General features: G+C 39.1%; 1 protein-coding gene across 3 annotated transcripts in view; it reads left to right on the forward strand.

The window, feature by feature from the left end:
- LOC105938368 (radixin) overlaps positions 1 to 15,442 on the forward strand; it is a 54,787-nt gene that overhangs the window by 5,294 nt on the left and 34,051 nt on the right. For all 3 annotated transcript variants that reach the window (XM_012880076.3, XM_036138956.1, XM_021307308.2), the window contains exon 2: positions 10,673 to 10,770. In XM_012880076.3, coding sequence (XP_012735530.1) covers positions 10,759 to 10,770 — 12 coding nt within the window. In that variant the 5' untranslated portion in view covers positions 10,673 to 10,758. The remainder of the gene's footprint in view (positions 1 to 10,672; positions 10,771 to 15,442) is intronic.

Consider the following 15,442-nt stretch of genomic DNA (forward strand, 5'->3'; position numbering starts at 1 on the left):
TGATCTCAATGCACAGCTGCTTAGTGTGCGAATAGATTGGCGAACTCATGCATCTATTGGCCGAATCAGGGAAAAAAAACGCAAATATCGGCCCAAAATATCAGCCGACCAAAGTATAGGTGGACCTCTAATTGAGACTGAATTTAAGTAAATGTGATGAGCACATGGAATAGCAGACTCTTGATTTCAAACAAATTGACTCTCAAAGTGCACAGACTTGTGTTCTGACACTCATAAACCGTAATTTATCAACCTTATTCCCAGCGGTGCAGCTGATGGATTATGTTAACAACTTTGCAACTATGATAGCTGCAGCGAACTGCTTTGTTTTCATATGCAGTAAGGTGCATTTTTGAACTAACTGGGTTAGCGTTTAGCCAACATGATCTACTGATCACGTTAGCGTGATCAGTAGATCACTTTTCATCTGTTAACAGCAGACAAGGAATCCAGTAAAGAATACCTTACGGCTTGTGGGCTAAAACGGATCACTGAAAATGAAACTTTAGTTTCTAAAAAGGATTAACAGCACAGCTGAGAGCAGATCAGATGTGATTTTGGGGTTCAGAAATAATGACTAACGTTGTTGCCTCCTTTTATGATTAGTTACAATTTATTAGTGCACTAAATTCCTGTCTCTGACTATTCTCCAACTACAAAGGGACAATTACCTCTTTAAATATACCCAACTGATTTCTTCTTAGCAATTTTAAAAGCATAGAAGACACCAAATTAATTCAGAAATAAGTCAAATCTGACCGGCTCTTGTCTGTGGCAGCTGAGTTAACAAGGCAGATAAATATGCTGGTGTACAAAATCAGTGTCCATTTCTTTGGATCATCACGTGAATCTCTGAGAGATAAAGGGAATGGTGTGATAATATTATCACGTTTAAGATGTAATGGTGGATGTGCTCATGTTAAAAAAAAAAAATCCATGTCTGCTCTGCAAAAGATTGCGTGATAAAAATAATTTAAATACTGGACAATAATTTGATGGCACGCGATTAGGGGTATGGATAGTAAACGTCACCGATATAGCAATATGGGACGTCATGTTAGCAGCAGCAGTCATAAAAGTGGCTGGTTCAAGTTTTTCCAATGCAAAAACAAAACGAAAATCAGAGGTTTAAAGCTCACTCGCTTGAAGTGACACTCACCTAGTGAGATTTTTTTTTTTTCTGGGGGTACCTGGTGGTGTGTTGTACAGCAAGCTGCAAACTAGTTGGTTAAAATGACACCTGACATCCAGTGTGTATTGGATGAAAACACAAACCTTTTGTCATAATTGCACTAATAAAGGATGACTGGCCTTGCTATGTTTCCACCGTTCCCCCTATATCTGCCACATCATCAGAAAATACGCGCTCTGTACACTGCTGTTAGAAAACCCAGCTGGAGGAGTTTCAATCTCCTGTGTGTTATTAGCTGCCGTTCTTGCATTAGTCCGGTGTGGGTTGCCTTAGAGAGTCTCTTCATGAACTAGTTCTCTATTGGAAAATAAAAACGTATACGTCATCTCTAAGTGAGAATGATGTGTTCCTGTTTGATGAATGCCTTCCTTGCCTTGCAGCATCTACCTGCAAGCAACGTATGGTTGTTATGGCCCAGTAAGAACACGCTTGGATAAATTCCTAGATGTTTCACATTTCTGTTTTCAAATCGTGCATTTATTAGTACAAGATTATTTGAAGTTATTGTACTATATAACCTCTGGCTAGTCCAGTGTCAATAACAAAGGATGTATTTAGCATAAATATCTATCATTATAAAACATAAGGGCTTTCAGAATTCACAATTCCTTAAAATATTTAACTTGACAAGGTAGTGTGAAAGAGGAGAGGGGGTGCAGATGAGAAGTAGCAGAGATGTGTAAACCAGCGAGGAACCTGCATAGGGCTGTTTGTAAAATGTTACAGTGTTAGCTTTGAGAAAACAGGATGAAAGAGCACAGTGTGCTCAGGGTGCAGAGTTTCTTTCTACATGAATGGTAACCTGGAAGCTCGATCCACTGGGAATGACCTTCTGGCCTGACTGAATGAACAAACACGCCCTGAAGGCTTGTATATCCAGGTTTATGAAATGGTGCACGAACACAAGGAGCAGGCCTGTGCTCTCCAGAAACGCTTACTTTCTAACTTTTACTTGACGTACATTACCGCAGCCCAGATGTAGGTGGCTGTAGCCAGGAGGCTCATATTTGTCTGTAAAGCCTAAAATATTTAAATGGATTCCATTTTCTAGATTGTAATGTACCCGACCTTGCTCAAATAAAGTATTAATTTGACTAATTCAGATCATTACAATGAAGATGTATGAAAGAAATAAAACAGCCAATCTGGTGTTGATGTGTTGTGTTTGTATTAAACGTTTTCCTTCTCTTGACACCAGATGGTCCTTTCACCTTGGTTAGAAAAGAATGCATTACAATGAGTTTGAGTTATTTCCCCTTTCAGACCCTTCAAATATCTCCTGGCTGCAGGTATGTGGGTCAGGTTAAGCTTTGAATACTTATACCCCCCACCCACACAGTGTCAGATTTTTTTTCTATCTCTTTTATTATCCGTTCGCTATTCTCTGCTCCTCTTTCATATTGTGATAAGGTAAAATGAGGAGAAGGAACATTTTGGAGGAACATCACATTATAATATAGCTAGTTTTAATTTAAGTTTACTTGCTTTAAATTGAAACAGTTTGTTAAAGTATTTGGAAAACACTTCACTGCCTCGACATAGATTTGTGGCAAATATGAACTCGCATTTTGGAAACATGTTGAATATGTTTGCTGCATTTGTGTTTCTAGACAGGAGTGAAATTGTTCTAGTCATTGTTGAGCTTTTAGAAATTAATACTGTGTGTGTGTGTAGTTTGTAAGTAAGTAAACTTTATTTATAGAGCACAATTCAGTACAGAGACAATGCAAAGTGCTTTACATGATTAAAATATAGGAATAAAAGCAAGTAGGGATAGAATGTAGAAAAGAAAAAAAAGGGGGTCACAAAGCACTTCACAGTTGAAACAAAAACAAAGAATAAAATAAAACAAAATGTAAAATATAAAACTATATTGGCTAGTTAAAAGCTTGTCTAAGGTTAAGGTGTTTTCTAAAAGATTCCACAGAATCCAAGGCTCTCAAGGCTAAAGGAGAGAGTGCTAGAGCCTTGGAGAACAGAAAGCACGATTGCCTCTTGTTTTAAAACCTGTTCTGGGAACAGTTAAAAGGGCTTGACACGAAGACCTCAGCGAGCGACCATCTTACATCCAAGATGGAGCTTGGCCATGCAAAGTTTTGTAAGTAATTTTAAAAAATTTAAATGTACTCTAAAACCAATCAGAAGCCAATGAAGAGCCTCAGGAAGGGGAGTAATGTGTGATCTGTTGGTTTTAGACATAGCCTTGCAGCTGCATTCTGTACAAATTGCGGTCTGTCCTTATACGTGTGCAGTAAATTGCAATAATCCAGATAAGAAATAAAAGCAAGATGCACTATAAAATCATGAACTATCTAAAAGATAACATTCTTTTCTATAAATAGTAGAGATAGATAGACAGATGAAAGATTTCTGGTCACTTCCCGTCCACCATGTTTTTAAATCTCTGATGTCCTGATACCAACTTTTTGAGTTCCAAATTCCTCTCAACTCATATTAAACTGGATTTACAACGTCTTTCCGCCCCCCCCCTGCCATTAGTGGTGTTTAATGATTTATATTAGGAGCACAATAGATTGAACTAAACACCTTTTTTTTGGAAAAATATTTAAAAAGATCTTTATCTCATATTTAGAAGCTATCTCTAGAGTTCACATCTATTTTGTGTATTATTTTGAATGTGTACCATTATCTTAGCTTTCCTAAAGACTGCCACTATTTAAAGCATTATATTCAGTCACAGACAGAGGCTTGAAAGTGCAAAAGGATAAAATGGTAACAATGGTGTTGTGTTCAGCCTTTCCGTTATCTCATGAAGTCATCAGGGCACCATGTTGCTCTTACCCTGTATGATTTCAGGAAAACTTTTAGTTTTGATGTTGTTGAAATGATCATGAAAATGATCATGGTTATATTGAATTTTAAGTAGCATTTTTTAAGATACACCCCCTTTAAAGGTAGAGTCAGTGATTTTTCTGGAAGTTTCCCCAGGTCTCTTTTTGAATAACTGCACATGCGCTCAACTGTCTTACCTGCTCCTCCGCTCCTCAGGGGGATCAATTAAAAAAAATAAATAAAAATCTCCCAAATCCACTCTGATCTTTTTTCTTTCTACAGAGGCCGTCCTCTTCTTCTCGTAAACTTGTACGCAGTGTGCTTCTTGCAACTCTCAGTCATGGTCAAAGCATACGGTGAGAGTTACACTCCAAAGCCCATTCAGGTGGCCAAATATATTTTAACTGTAAAAAGTGTGAGCGAATGACACTTGAAATATTATATCCTAGCAAATATGTCAACCAAGCACTCCTTGTGATATTGGACTTACTGATATTCTGATTATACTTTAAAGCTTGCTTTATTGTGCAGGTTTAATTTGCTCCATTGCCAATTTGACGAAACAAGGCCGAATACAAAATGTTGTCCTGTGGCAGATGTCAGAATTTCTTTTCCTACCTGAACAAAATTACAAAAATTCATTGTCCTAAATGGCAAAAGACCCAAATGACAGGCAACCAGTGAAGCCAAGCTCTCTGTTGTAGCAGCCTGGATGAACGGCTGACATGCCTTCATAGAAAATCTTTCTTTTAAATCACTTTCTTCATCTGTGCTGTCCTCTGACTTAATTTTAAACATCTCACTGATGCTGAATATATGCTAATTTTAAAAGTCTTTGAGTAAGAGTCACAACTTCCTTATTGAAGAGTGCTGTCAGCGTGACCTGGTAGCCATTACGTATGCTGCATTTACCGATCAAAAGTTGAGATTTTTGAGTTACTGACTCACAGATCAAGTTGGAAATTGTCCAGATCTAGCAGAAACCAGTGCATTTCTTGGCCAATCTCTAGTAAAAAAAAAAAAATTTCATTTTCTTTAAACATTTTCTTCAGCGGAACGGCCCTTTGAGGGGGTTTTGTTCTGTAAACTTTGACTTGTGTTTTGCCCAAGAAGGCGAGCAAAATGGGAAACTGATATTAATGAAAACACCTTTAGTAGTAGAGCATAAAGCCTTGTTAAATGTTTAAGGTTGGTTGATCAGTGGAAGAAGGCAAGAAACGAAGAAACAGGTGAAGTTGAAGACAAATTGCTAACCTGGTTTGCATGAAATGATATTCAAAGATCAAACACATTACAGCTGTGGTCTAAAGCTTATTATTTCCATTAGCTTATGCTGCAGTTTGTCCATTAGGATATTAGGTCATGACAGAAGAGGTTAATGGATTTCCAGATTAGTGGAAGGACACGTGGTAGTCCACATGAGCAAGTTGTTCTTCTACTCTACACACAGCTAGGTAAAATGCATGCAATTCAGCTAGTCCGTAGCAAAGTTGTCATTTATTTGAATATTCGTTTTCCTTTTAACTAACCATATGAGCGGCAGTTAAAACTATGAGATTTTTAGCTATGGCACTGGTTTTGAACATCTGGAAGATGGCACCATAGGAAACAGAATGTTAGAACTGAGTTGGACTGCTGCTAAATGAGTCTCGCTAATACCACTGTAGATAACTTGGAACACGGGTGTCCAAACCCAGCCCAAAGTATCCTGCATGCTTTAGACGTGTCCCTGTTAGAATGCAGCTGATTGAATGACTTTCTTACGGAGTCCTGTCTAGTGAACTTTGATTTCTTGATTTGGGTGGGGCACATCAGAGAAAGACATGAAACTAACAGGATAACGGCTTTGTAGGACCAACTTTTGTCAATGCTGAACCAAAAGATGACGTCTATCTGGCAGCTCTAATATTGATTTGCAGCACGTCTCTTAGTTAAATGGCAAATACAAGGCAAGTTTTCAAAGACTCACACAATGCAGAAATGTAGGATAATAACAGTGGTATTTTGTTTTCTCCAAAAGCATATTGATAGTTCTTTGTAATCCTAAAAGTTTCAGTTAGCCCAAAGAATGTTTATTAAATTTCAAATATGTGTAAAAACATTTTCTGCTCATTATTCATCTCCCCAACGCCCCACTGGTCATGATGGAGGAATTGAGTTGTCCACAGTGACCGTTTTAAATGCTGACTTTTGCCTACAAAGACATATGCTTCTTTTGAACTGCAGATATGTTTTTGTGGTTGTTTACTGCCCACCTGAACATCACATGGCTTTTATTCAATAATTTTCTGAGTGTCTAGTGGATTCTATTACTAAGTGTGATAACATTCATGTCTGTTGTCCTGCTGAATCATTTTACGTTTTTTGGATCTTTTGATCTGCCACAATCTGTGCCTGGACCACTCCAACACCTTGGACGTACTCCATGTTGTATCTTATGGAGGGTAGTCATCTAGGAGTTGTGGAAGGTTGTGGGATCGATTCCAGGTTGTGGCTATAGTGTAAAGCAGTTTGAGTGGTCAGTATGACTCGTAAATTTTTTTTTTTTTTTTTAAACCGTGCTGATCTTGAGACAGGTATAGGCTACACATTTTTATCAGCTCAACAGTTGACCACTTTAACATTCTTTATGCCAGTGTCTCTGTCATCCCTCAACAGGCTTCAATTGGTCAAAGTGCAGCTGCATGTCTTTTAACTGACATCTCCAGATGCAAGCATTTCTAGTTTTCTGATTTAATTATTTTTAATTTACTCAATTTTTTGTTTGCATTGTAGATCCAGGTTTTTTTAGTGTTTCAAGATCAAAATATAAACATTAGGGTGCTCTGGGTTTCTCAGTCGCGGTACCCAGACTCTGAAACCACCTTCCTCTGGATCTCCAGCCAATCACTGAGCTGGGCCTTTTTAAAATCCAAACTTAAGACTTTTTTATTCAGGAAGGTCTCTAATACTCAGTAGCACTGTGGCATTTTTTCTCCAGACTTCTAACCTCTGTTTACTCTAATATTTTTAGTTCATTTTATTTGGTTTAATTTTTTTTTTTTTATTTATTTAATTTTTTATTTTTTAATGTGAAAAACGTTGGCTGCCTGGTTGGCTGTTGTAAGTTGTTATATAGATGAATAGATTAAACGAAATGAAAGGTTAGTCTAAGAAGTAGTAGTATTCAAAGTCATTTTACCTCTTCAGGTATCAAAGCAGTAATATTGATTTTCCACCTTAGATTAACTTGTGTGGAAACAAAGCTCTAGGTGAAATAAAAACTTAGACCTAGATAGATTTCGTTGTCACCCAGCTGAACAATTACAATGTGCAATTCAGCAAAACTGGGTTAGAAATGATTCAAATCGCACTGCCTTGCTAAGTATTCCCACTAAAGATTTGGTGCACAACCATCTGCCTTCAGAAAACGGCTAATAGGTAAACAGAGTCCACCAGTATGTAAATTAATATTGGTCTAGCTCTAGCTGTGCTGTGACAGGCTCAGGGGTTTCTCATAGAACATTAGAGAACAAACAACATCATATCCCAAAATACCCATGGGAACTCAGGAGGATCAGCAGAGATCCATAGCTTGGATGGAACAATCAGGGCAACTATTAAGACCCCCATATACTCGGGCATACGTCACTACGCACATATAGGTACGTGCAGACCAATTTTTTACATATGTGATGTCACACTATAAACTGCTCAGTGGCAAGAAGTCTTTGCATCAAACTGTTTTATATGTGACACTGAGCTGGTCCAAGCAGACAGTCTGACAGGTGTGCGGTGGGAGTCTGCAATTTGTGCTGTTCGCATCATTCTAAACGTGTCTTTCGCATCCCAGACCGTTTATTCGCTCCTGAACTGTCTTTACATAGGAAAAACATGTAAATCACTCACTCCATTCCCCTTTTTCACTTTCGGTGTGAACATACCTCTTAGAAGCCGCAAAAGACTTGACATTGGGCAGAGATTCACCTACCAGCTGGACGGCCACCAAATACATATGTCCAGCGCATTAGTGGAAGGGTTCTGATCAAAGCAAATCCATGTTAGAATGGCTCAGTTAAAGTCCAAAGGGGATTCTTTGCCAGGACTTGCAAATGTATTTTCTCTGATGTTCCACTCTGAATGAGTTTGATCAATTTGATCAAAGTTTTTTTTTATTTAAATAAAATACATAGATGTTTGTGGCTGTAATGTTAAGAGATGTGGAAAGAGTTCAAGGAAGGTGCTAATCTCTGCCAGGTACTGTTTGTCTGACAATCAAGGGCTGTATTACTGCTACATTATTGTCATTTTTTTCCTATTCTGCCGTCTCTGAGCAACATTATGTCAAAGTCTTCAAGCACAACTGATTTTATTCTGTGACTGGCCTGAATCGGAGCAAAAGCTGGTGACTGAGCCTGGTTTAATTCTCTGCACTGACACTTGAGAGACATCTATTTCTGGCCCAGCACATCACAAAGATCTGGCACCTTTGGGATACCCACCAACTGATCTCTTTATTTTACGTTCACACCATTTTTTTAACATCTTGAAGGTGTTGGTAAAGCTGCAACGCAAGGTCTCTTGTGGGGAACGCAGAGAAAATGAAAAGAAGCAGAATAGTATTTTTCTTCCTTTACTTTCATTTAGCTGTTTGAGTTTCTTCTCCTGTGATTTCTGTTGCTACATTTGAGGATATCTCTTAGCTACTGGCTTCCTTCTCTCTGTTACCTGTTTGCCATAGTCACAACTTGACATGCAGTTTTTTCATGTGTCTCCAGGACTGCCATTCTCTCATTCCCTGGAGTGGAAGTTTTTGCTGCAGCCATCGTAGTGGAGCTAACTAAGTAGCTCAGTTGCACTCACCTGCTGCCCTTTTGTGGTGGAATATTAAAAGCAGTTTCACAAAGATTGGTTCTGCTATTTATAGTAGACACGTTTCCATCTCTAAATCACATGGTACTGTGGGTGGGGGATCATGTATTGGCCTTTTCTGTATATTAGTCATGGTTCTATTATCTGTTGTTACCCATTTTGTTCCTTTTCCCCTGTTTTGTTTTTATCTCTAACAATTGTTTGGTAACAGGAAGAGCACTGATTTTACATATTGTAAAATGTTCTTTGGAAGCTATCATTACCAATGAGTTATTGTAATTTTTTCAAGTCTCTCTCAGTGTTGTTTTGGGACAATTGGTCGGTACCAGAAAGGTTTTCATTGATTATTGCTAATTTCTATAGGTATTTTATTTGCCTGAGCACAAAGAGTTCACTTTTCTAATTTGAGCTTAGTCTCTGTAAAAGTAATTTGGACACTGATTCTACGTTGTTAACACAAAACGCATCACTACTTGGCATTAGACGTTTTGCGTCGCTAGAATTTCCTCTGTGGCCTTGCTTAGCGTCGCTTTGTGACACGTCGCTCCCGTGTGGCAAACTGTACATGGGGATATCATGTAAATCTGTCGCTCAGTGCTACGTGCTTGGCTAACAGTACGACATGGATGTTTCAGAGTAAAACAGAAAGATCAGTAAAGCTCTTGCACGTGCATCGGCGAAATTGTAAACAGAAGCTAGCGTTAGCTGTTATTAGCTTGAGGAACAGTTCAGTGACGGTTTTCTGTCTGTGCTCCCCCTTCGAGCTGCACTACACAATGCTGCGAGTCCCTCATAACGCTGACAAAAATCCTGGTGAGAACCTCGGGAATACCGGATGTATAAATCGGGCTATCCAAATAATCTTGTCTTTCTTCGCTAGTCATGTAGAAACAGGAAAAGGCCATTCTCAAACTGTGCCACAGAGCTGGGAGCATGCAATAGTACAAAATGTGTCAGTGCGCTGCAGCCTTAAGAGTTCTGTTCACTTGGAGGGGGCTGACCCCAACTCGTGGAAGACAGCCCCACACCATAATCCTCCCTGCACCAAACTTTACACTTGACACAATCCTGGCAGCTGCCAAACCCAGAGCTGTCCAGACACTGAGGCATGATTTGTCACCACTGCTCTAGAGTCCAGTGGTGCTGTGCTTTGCATCACTCCATCCAGTGTTTTACGTTGTACTGGGCGATGAAAGGCTTAGATGCAACTGCTCGACCATGAATACTCATTTTATGACGATCTGTACACACTGTGTTCTTAGCACTGTGCCTCTCAGCATCTGCTGACTCTACTCTGTGATTTTATGTGGCCTACCTCTTCACAGCTGAGTTGGTTGTTAATACCAGAGGCTTTTGTTTTGGTATAATACTGTTAGCAGCTCAATGTAGAATATTTAGTTAGGAGGAATTTTCACAACTTAACTTAATGTACATGTAGCATCCTATCCTGGTGCATTGCTGGAATTCACTGAGCACCTGAGCGTGCCCCATCTTTTCACAAATGTTTGTAAAAGAACTCTGCAGGTCTAGGGGCTGGGTCATATATACCTGTGGTCATGGAAGTGACTGGAACTTCCAAAATTAATCATTTGGGGAGCTGAGCGGGAGTATTGTCAATATAGTGTATCACTGCAGTGGAGTGTGTTGAGTGGTTGAGAAATAAGGACAGCGAGGAAAGTCAAGAAACTCCTTGCATTTGCCTGGGGGGGGTTCAACAGTAGGGACATTAATCATCCTGCATATATAAAAAAAAGGCCTAATTAGAACAAAAGTAGGAATGTAAATTAAACCATTTCATGATGTTTGAAACTTTTTCCTTTTTTATTTGTGATTCAGACGGTGGTGCCCAAGAGAGCGGTGGGAAGACGGAGGACGACTTCTTTCTGTTTAATCATCGACTGGGAACGAGAGCAGAGGGAAAGATGCCCAAACCGGTTGGTACCTGATATGCTGGGATTACTGCAGAAATTAATTGATGTTCATAATCTGCCCTGTGCAATACTGACATGTTAGAAATTTCTTCTTCTGCTGTGTTTCTTTGCACTGCAAGATTCCCCCACATTTTTTCTGTAAAAAAACTAAGTGTTGTCCTCTTTGATTCATACTTGTTATGAGTTTTACAGTTCTCTGTGTTGGAAGGGTTGTTTGCATAGCTGCTGTGCTATGGTCCTTCTATTAATTGAACTGAAATTGGTGAGGGTAACAATTTATTGATATGTAGAATATTTTAAAGTGGACATCTACTGTCTGTGTTCAATTTATACACCAGAGCATTGGATCTTGGATTTCAACCTTCCCCCCCTCAAGTTTAAATCCCTGACTAAAAGGAGAAAACTCTGTTATTTCGTTTGAGATTTCCACAGAGTAGTCCAAATAAATTCCTGATGGCTTTCCACATCCTGAATGGAAAGCCAAGAGGAGCTAAATGCAAGCTATGTGAGTTCACTTTTTTTTTTTTAAATTTAGCATTATTAGTTTGGGATTTACTGGAATGCAAATTTTTATACATGGCACTAGGACTGAATCAACATGAATGGAGCACAATTTATTTATTTCCAGATACTCTGTTTAGACCTCTGTGAATTATCCTCCTGAGGCAAAAATCTATTGGTAAAGAGGGTTGATTGTTTGCACAGGATCCGTTTTAAATTCTAGTACGAAAGATGGGAGTAATTGATCCTTTCTTTCTTCTTGTTTATCTCCAAAGTGCAGTATAAATTAGGTTATTAGTGCCATTCATAACCGTCATGCAGGTTTAGTTTCTATACAAGTAGTGTAAGCCATTCCGGCAGCCAGAAGTGAAGGGGTCCAGAGTTTTTGGGAAAACACATGGACCAGGCTCACTGAAAAGTGCAACAGTGGAACACTTTGTGGAAATCTCTGTTGAAAGGAACAAATACAAAGAGGCTTTCTCTGCTCTACTTTTAAGTTGGGGGACACTGGAAGCTTTCATGTTGCTGTGACACATACAGGGAGAGATCGCACAGCAACCTAAATAACAGAATTAGATGTGGATGGTTCTAAAGTCATTTATATGCTTAATTTTACCTGAATGTTTCCATGGTCAGCTGGAAAGTGAATAAATATGGAATTACAGTGTGGAAAATTGCATTGACTCTACTAGAATACAAATTAATCAGTTGACATTGTAAATCCTTAGCTGTTAGGTGATACTCTAGTCAAAAATGAAAGACTTTTGCATTCACCTTTCCTTCCTATATAAACTTATTTCTGACCGTAGTGTCAGAACATATTGATTAGGGATCAGGGAAAACTGTGATCATTAAATACGGCTTGTCATTGCCTTGTATTTATCCCTTCGTTACACACCGGTTCCTTGTGTAGTTACACAGAGCTTGTGGGTGATTAACAAGTGGTCCTTCAATCTTGGTAATGGGGAACTTGGCCAGGCTCTTGTGTAGAGTCCAGTGATATGTGATCAAGGAGAAACAAAGCAGCAAGAAATCAAAAGTGAAACATGAATGCAAAGTAAACCTTAAGAAGGAAGAGTGGGAGATGTTCAAGCATATTAGACTCAGATACTGAATAGGTGAATTAAATAGCATTTTTACTACTGTTATCAGACTAATCCATAATACATTTGTGCATTTATGCAAAATTACACCCTTTTTAATTAGTCAATCACTTGTTGCTGATTTAAAAAAAAATTTAAACCTACATTGACATGTTACATTGACATGTTTTTGCTGGCTCTCCGTCAAGCTGTGTTGGTTGATCTATGACTCTTATCAGCATCCAAGTCTATTTTCTAATTCTCAGTAAAGAGCATGTCCTCAGACATACTCGGGGTCGAGGTTCTTTTTGTCCTTGATATGGATCTAAGCCATTTAATATTAGCCACTGGTAGTCGCTGAAGTCATTCAAATGGATTCTTATTTTAAATTTAATACCAACTAGAGTTTCTCTTGGACAATATTTATGTATTCTGCTCCAACACTGGGTTAACTTGCTTTAGCCATAGAACTAGTTTTTAAAGATATGCAACCCAGTATGCATAGCCAGGCCATGCTAATATTAGCCTGGCTAATATTAGCATGTTAGCTCTGTTGGCATGTTTTCTGTTTTAATGAGTGGTTGATCATTTGGCTCACCCCATCCAGTTAATCACCTGCTTGTCTGCATACAAATGTATACATAGCTCTCAACTCTCACGCATTGACCGTGTGACACACGCATTTCACTGACTCCACACGCTCACACGCAACACATGACATTTCACACGCAAACATGGAATTTCTCACGCATAAAAATCACAAAGCCCCTCTGGGCTGCGGACGACAAAACTCCACCTTCTGCTGAGCTGTTTCGGCTTCTTTCACAGCTTGTGGCCATCAGTAATTCCTGCTGCAGTTCTTTTTAACAGAGCAGCAGGAAGAGTGATCAGAATTATGAATAATTTTAGTCTTAACAGTGGTGAAAGTAAGCCGGTAAAGTCCTGTACCGCGTACACAGGAGGGGAGGGGGCGGGGGGAGAGCTGCTGCCAGATAATCAGTTTATTCAGAACCAGTCATGGCTGCACGCTGGATCATAAAGCTGTTCTGCTAACCAGATGCAGTTTAAAACGCCACTTAGTCTGTTTATAAGTTTAGTTTTTATTAATTCTGCATTTTTTAACTACATGCATCGTATTTCTGTGCCTCCGCGCTTGCTGCTCTCCCCCCTCCTTTCCCTCGGAGCAGGTGCTTTTATCACTGTTCACCATTCAAAACGTGAATCACTACGTTTAATGTCCTCACATCGGTAGCAACGTGTGCCAGTTAAAGTCAATAGGAGAGTTAGTAGCTGTATTTCATGCTATTTTATTTTTAACAACATAGAATCAGTGGCGCTTCGGTGGGCGTGCTGCCTCGCGCTTTAATTCAGGTGCGCACTTTTAAGGGTCATTTTAAAGAACTTGTAACATCAGGGGCTTCATCTCAGACCTGTCAGTACCCCGGGGTAAAATCCGCCCACCGCACCGCCCAGAGCTGACGAGAGCAATAGAAATTCGTCTGATCAGCGCGGCGACTGGCGGAGAAACCTGTCGCTGTGAAAGGTGATGAGAATGTTTTAAACTGTAACAGTCTAGAAGTGCATTGAGCTGAAAGGAGGGAGACATCAGCAGCTGGATCGTGCGTAAAGACGCAGCGGGAACCTCTGTGTGCTTCAGTGTTGCTGCTGAGGGGAAATTGTTGACCATAAAGGCTTGATGAAACTCAGCCTGATTCACCAATCAGGTTATAGATTTACAATGATAAACAACCCATAGATGAATGTGTAACAGTGTAATAATTCGGTCAATAACTTAAAACTACTTAATTTTATTCAGTATTATTTGAACAATTGTGTATTTTTTATGTCTTAATCCATTAACTGAACAATAAAGTATTAATACGTCTCTTTCTCTTTTTAACACAAGTAATACATGTCTACTTCATTGTCTGGTGGGATAAAAATGAGATGGAGTTGATTCCACCGGCTCTTCCAGGGTCCGGTTAGCCCCGCCCCCAAACAAGCCCCGCCCCCAAATTAGCATAATCTCACTCTTAACTTTTGATAAAAGTTGAGAGGTCTGTGTATATTTTTTTTAATTTATTCTTTTACAGACGTTTCTTTTTTCCAGCATCATACACTTTCCAATAGTAGTTAATCGATCAGGGTCCTGATCAACTCAATTCAATTCAGTTTTATTTATATAGCGCCAATTCATGATACATGTCTTCTCAAGGCACTTTATAAAGTCAAATTCAATCAAATGATATAGATTGGTCAAAGCTTCCTATCTAAGGAAACCCAGTAGATTGCATCAAGTCTTGACAAGCAACATTCACTCCTCCTAAAAGAGCGTAGAGCCACAGTGGACGGTTGTCTGCATTGTTGATGGCTTTGCAGCAATCCCTCATACTGAGCAAGCATGAAGTGACAGTGGAGAGAAAAACCTCCAGCAGAACCAGGCTCAGTGTGAACGGTCATCTGCCTCGACCGACTGGGGGTTAGAGAAGACAGAGCAGAGACACAAAAGCACAGACAAAAAAAGCACATCCCTAAAATCTGGTACACTAGAATCCATCAAACTTGACACCATAAATGTTGTTGTGAAATAAAATACAAGTTTTTTTTTTTTTTTGTGAATGTGATCTCTTATGATATAGGAATACATCAAACTATACATTATAATGGTTATAGTCTTTTTAACTGCAGTAATACTTTTATTTTAGTATATTTGCAAGCATGACTTGTGGCTCATAGCTGATATTGCACCAAGGTAACCCCTCTTGGTGCCAAAAAGGCATGTAGAATATTTCTAAAAGAATGAACCCTGCTAACATCACATAGGACGTGCATGTGGAAAGCATAGGGGTGGTGCTAAGTGTTACAGGCGGGTGACTTGTCCTTTTATATGTCTATTTTGTTGCACCATGATGAATTTCATGGGAAGCTATCAACTGCTTTCTCTTTTATAAAGCATAGTGGAGTTTTGGGGGATTGTTTCAGATGGAAACCGTTATAGAAATAATGTAGTTTAAAGAAACGTAACAGAGAAATGTGACCAGTCTGGAAAAAGGAAAAAGCAGCAAGAGTGAAAGAGAAAGTTGAAATGATGA

This window comes from Fundulus heteroclitus, chromosome 7 (assembly GCF_011125445.2).
Source record: "Fundulus heteroclitus isolate FHET01 chromosome 7, MU-UCD_Fhet_4.1, whole genome shotgun sequence".
Lineage (NCBI taxonomy): Eukaryota > Metazoa > Chordata > Actinopteri > Cyprinodontiformes > Fundulidae > Fundulus > Fundulus heteroclitus.